Here is a 2306-nt window from a genome sequence, read left to right on the forward strand (position 1 = left end):
TTTTATTCATAAATTTTTTGTTTGTAAATATAGAGTTCGATTTTTCCTTAAAATGCTAAATAATGATTCTAGAATATAGTATTATAATAGACACGTAGATACTAACCTTAGAACTAACCTTAGAACTCAGGTAGCCACTTTGTTTATCCTCTTTTCTCAACCTATATTTTCTTGTTTGTCACGCACATTTTTCGAACCGCTAAACAATGTACTTCTTATCAAAAAAAGTTCTATAGAAAAGTTATTTTAAAAAAACATATCAATTCATTTTTCATATTTTTACCTAATTATTAATTAATCATGGTAGTTCACCGTTTTTTAGATATGACCCACGTGTGATTGGATCATATAGGCCATATATTATTAAGATATATTAGCATATATCTAACTTTATAAAATCATAATGACACGCACGGCCGTAATTTTTTTTTTTTGGTTACTAACAAAAAAGAACATTTGGCAGCAGGCGGCATGGGTTAGAGCCGACCTACCCACCACGGCGAGGCGACGGACGGACGGACGGACACGAGCGGCGCTCCACTTTGGAGATGCTCTTGCCCGCACCAGCAGCGGCAGCGCCGTCGCCTCCTCTTCTCCCCCACTGGCCCCGAGGCTGCGGCAGCGGGGCTCCTCGCCCTCCTCCTCGCATATGCGCCGCGCAGCTCCGTGCTCCGACCACGCTCCTGCTCCCGCGCCGTAGCCCTTTCGGCTGCTCTTGCTCCCCCTCTCCCTCTCCCTCCCCCTCCCCCTCCCCCGGCGGCGACGAGGACGGTGCGCGCCAGCTGTTCGATGTAATGTTCCCCTGCCGGGTGCCTTGCCTAGTTGCTCGCTCGTCTTTTTGCCAACTCAGGCGGTGTATCGTGGAGATGATTCTTGGTATAGTAGTTTGCAAAATTGCAATGATCTAGGAGTGAACTCGTTATTCTGCTGTTTGCCATGGCTGAGACGTCCTGTGCTGGTTGCCCAGTTCCCTCTATAAGACCGACAACTTCGATCCTTGCAAATAATCTGTTTAGTTTCCATTCTATAATATCTGGGATTAACTGTGCTGTAAAATTGCAATTGTGATTCCGCAGTATAAATCATCGTAAAATGATGTATTGTGATGATACAACAGGAGTTTTCAGTCCTCTCTCCAAATGTTCCATGGGAGGTCGAGGACATATGGAGAACATTTGCAGCATATTTCTTTGTCTTGCATATCCCTTTCAGCTTTGGAGGGCTTGGTGTGGTGGCTCAACTGCTACATTGTCCCTCACTTGATCCCTTGACCACAGTAAGTGGTATCATTTTCCAAATCATCATTTTGATTAACTCCTCTTAGTATACATTCTTTTTAAGTGCTGTTTCTTTGTAGGTCTCTACCACAGTCGTGCTTCAATTGACAGAGCTTACTTTGGCTTTAGCGCTGTTGCAGCACACTACAAAAAATGATCATAAAGTTTGGTCCTTCTTTGCCGGGAAGCTCTGTCCACAACAGAATTGGATAAAAGAAACCGTACTAGGTTTCATATTTTTGATGACCATGGTTTCATTCACAACTGTAGTTGCTGACAAATTGATAGGTCTTGAGGTCAGATGCAATTCGAGCAGTTCTATGTCAGGCCTATTATCAGGATTGCTCCGTTACAATACCCCAGATTTATCTTTCAATTAGTAAGAAGCTAATTCTTTCTTTATTCAATTCTTGCAGGATACATATGATCCAATGTTAAGGAAAATACTTTCTGACAGTCCAACCTCTAGGCTATTGTGTGTTTTCCTATACTGTGTGATTGCTCCATTGTCAGAAGAAACTATTTACCGTGGATTCCTTGTAACAGCCCTATCTTCCTCACTGAAATGGAAGGATGCTGTAATCATTAGTTCCCTTATGTTCAGCATAGCACACTTTTCCATAAATAGTTCATTTCAGTTGTTTGTCATTGGATGTATCACAGGGTTAGCTTATTGTCGAACTGGTACATTGGTAGCGCCACTCACAATCCATTCATTGTATAATGCAGCAATATTGTATATGACTTTGATGTCTTAATTTTCTTAAGAGTATTAGGTACATGCCAATCTTTTCCCCACTTTACTATTTTTCATCACATTTTTGGTAGGAGTTTTTCCTTCACCCATCATATTGTTTAAAGTCAGTGTGCTACATGTGGTTAATAAGATGAGGTAATCTTAAAACTATTGTTCCCTTTAGGCCTAAGTACTAAAGTACATACTAATAATTTTAGCTATCTTTCTTTTGGTGACTCACCAACCAACCCAGCAGTGATCGATAACAGAATGAGGTGCTAAGTTCATAGAAA

General features: G+C 41.3%; 1 protein-coding gene across 1 annotated transcript; it reads left to right on the forward strand.

Annotated features, from left to right (window-relative positions):
• The first annotated feature begins 454 nt into the window (after nucleotides 1–454).
• Nucleotides 455–2069, forward strand: LOC107304606. The gene is made up of 4 exons (XM_015839525.2): nucleotides 455–791; nucleotides 1118–1276; nucleotides 1358–1573; nucleotides 1694–2069. Exons 1-4 carry the CDS (start codon nucleotides 549–551, stop codon nucleotides 2033–2035), a joined length of 960 nt encoding a protein of 319 aa, XP_015695011.1. The 5' UTR covers nucleotides 455–548; the 3' UTR covers nucleotides 2036–2069.
• The last annotated feature ends 237 nt before the right edge of the window (nucleotides 2070–2306 follow it).

Source organism: Oryza brachyantha, chromosome 7, assembly GCF_000231095.2.
Source record: "Oryza brachyantha chromosome 7, ObraRS2, whole genome shotgun sequence".
In the NCBI taxonomy this organism is placed as follows: domain Eukaryota; kingdom Viridiplantae; phylum Streptophyta; class Magnoliopsida; order Poales; family Poaceae; genus Oryza; species Oryza brachyantha.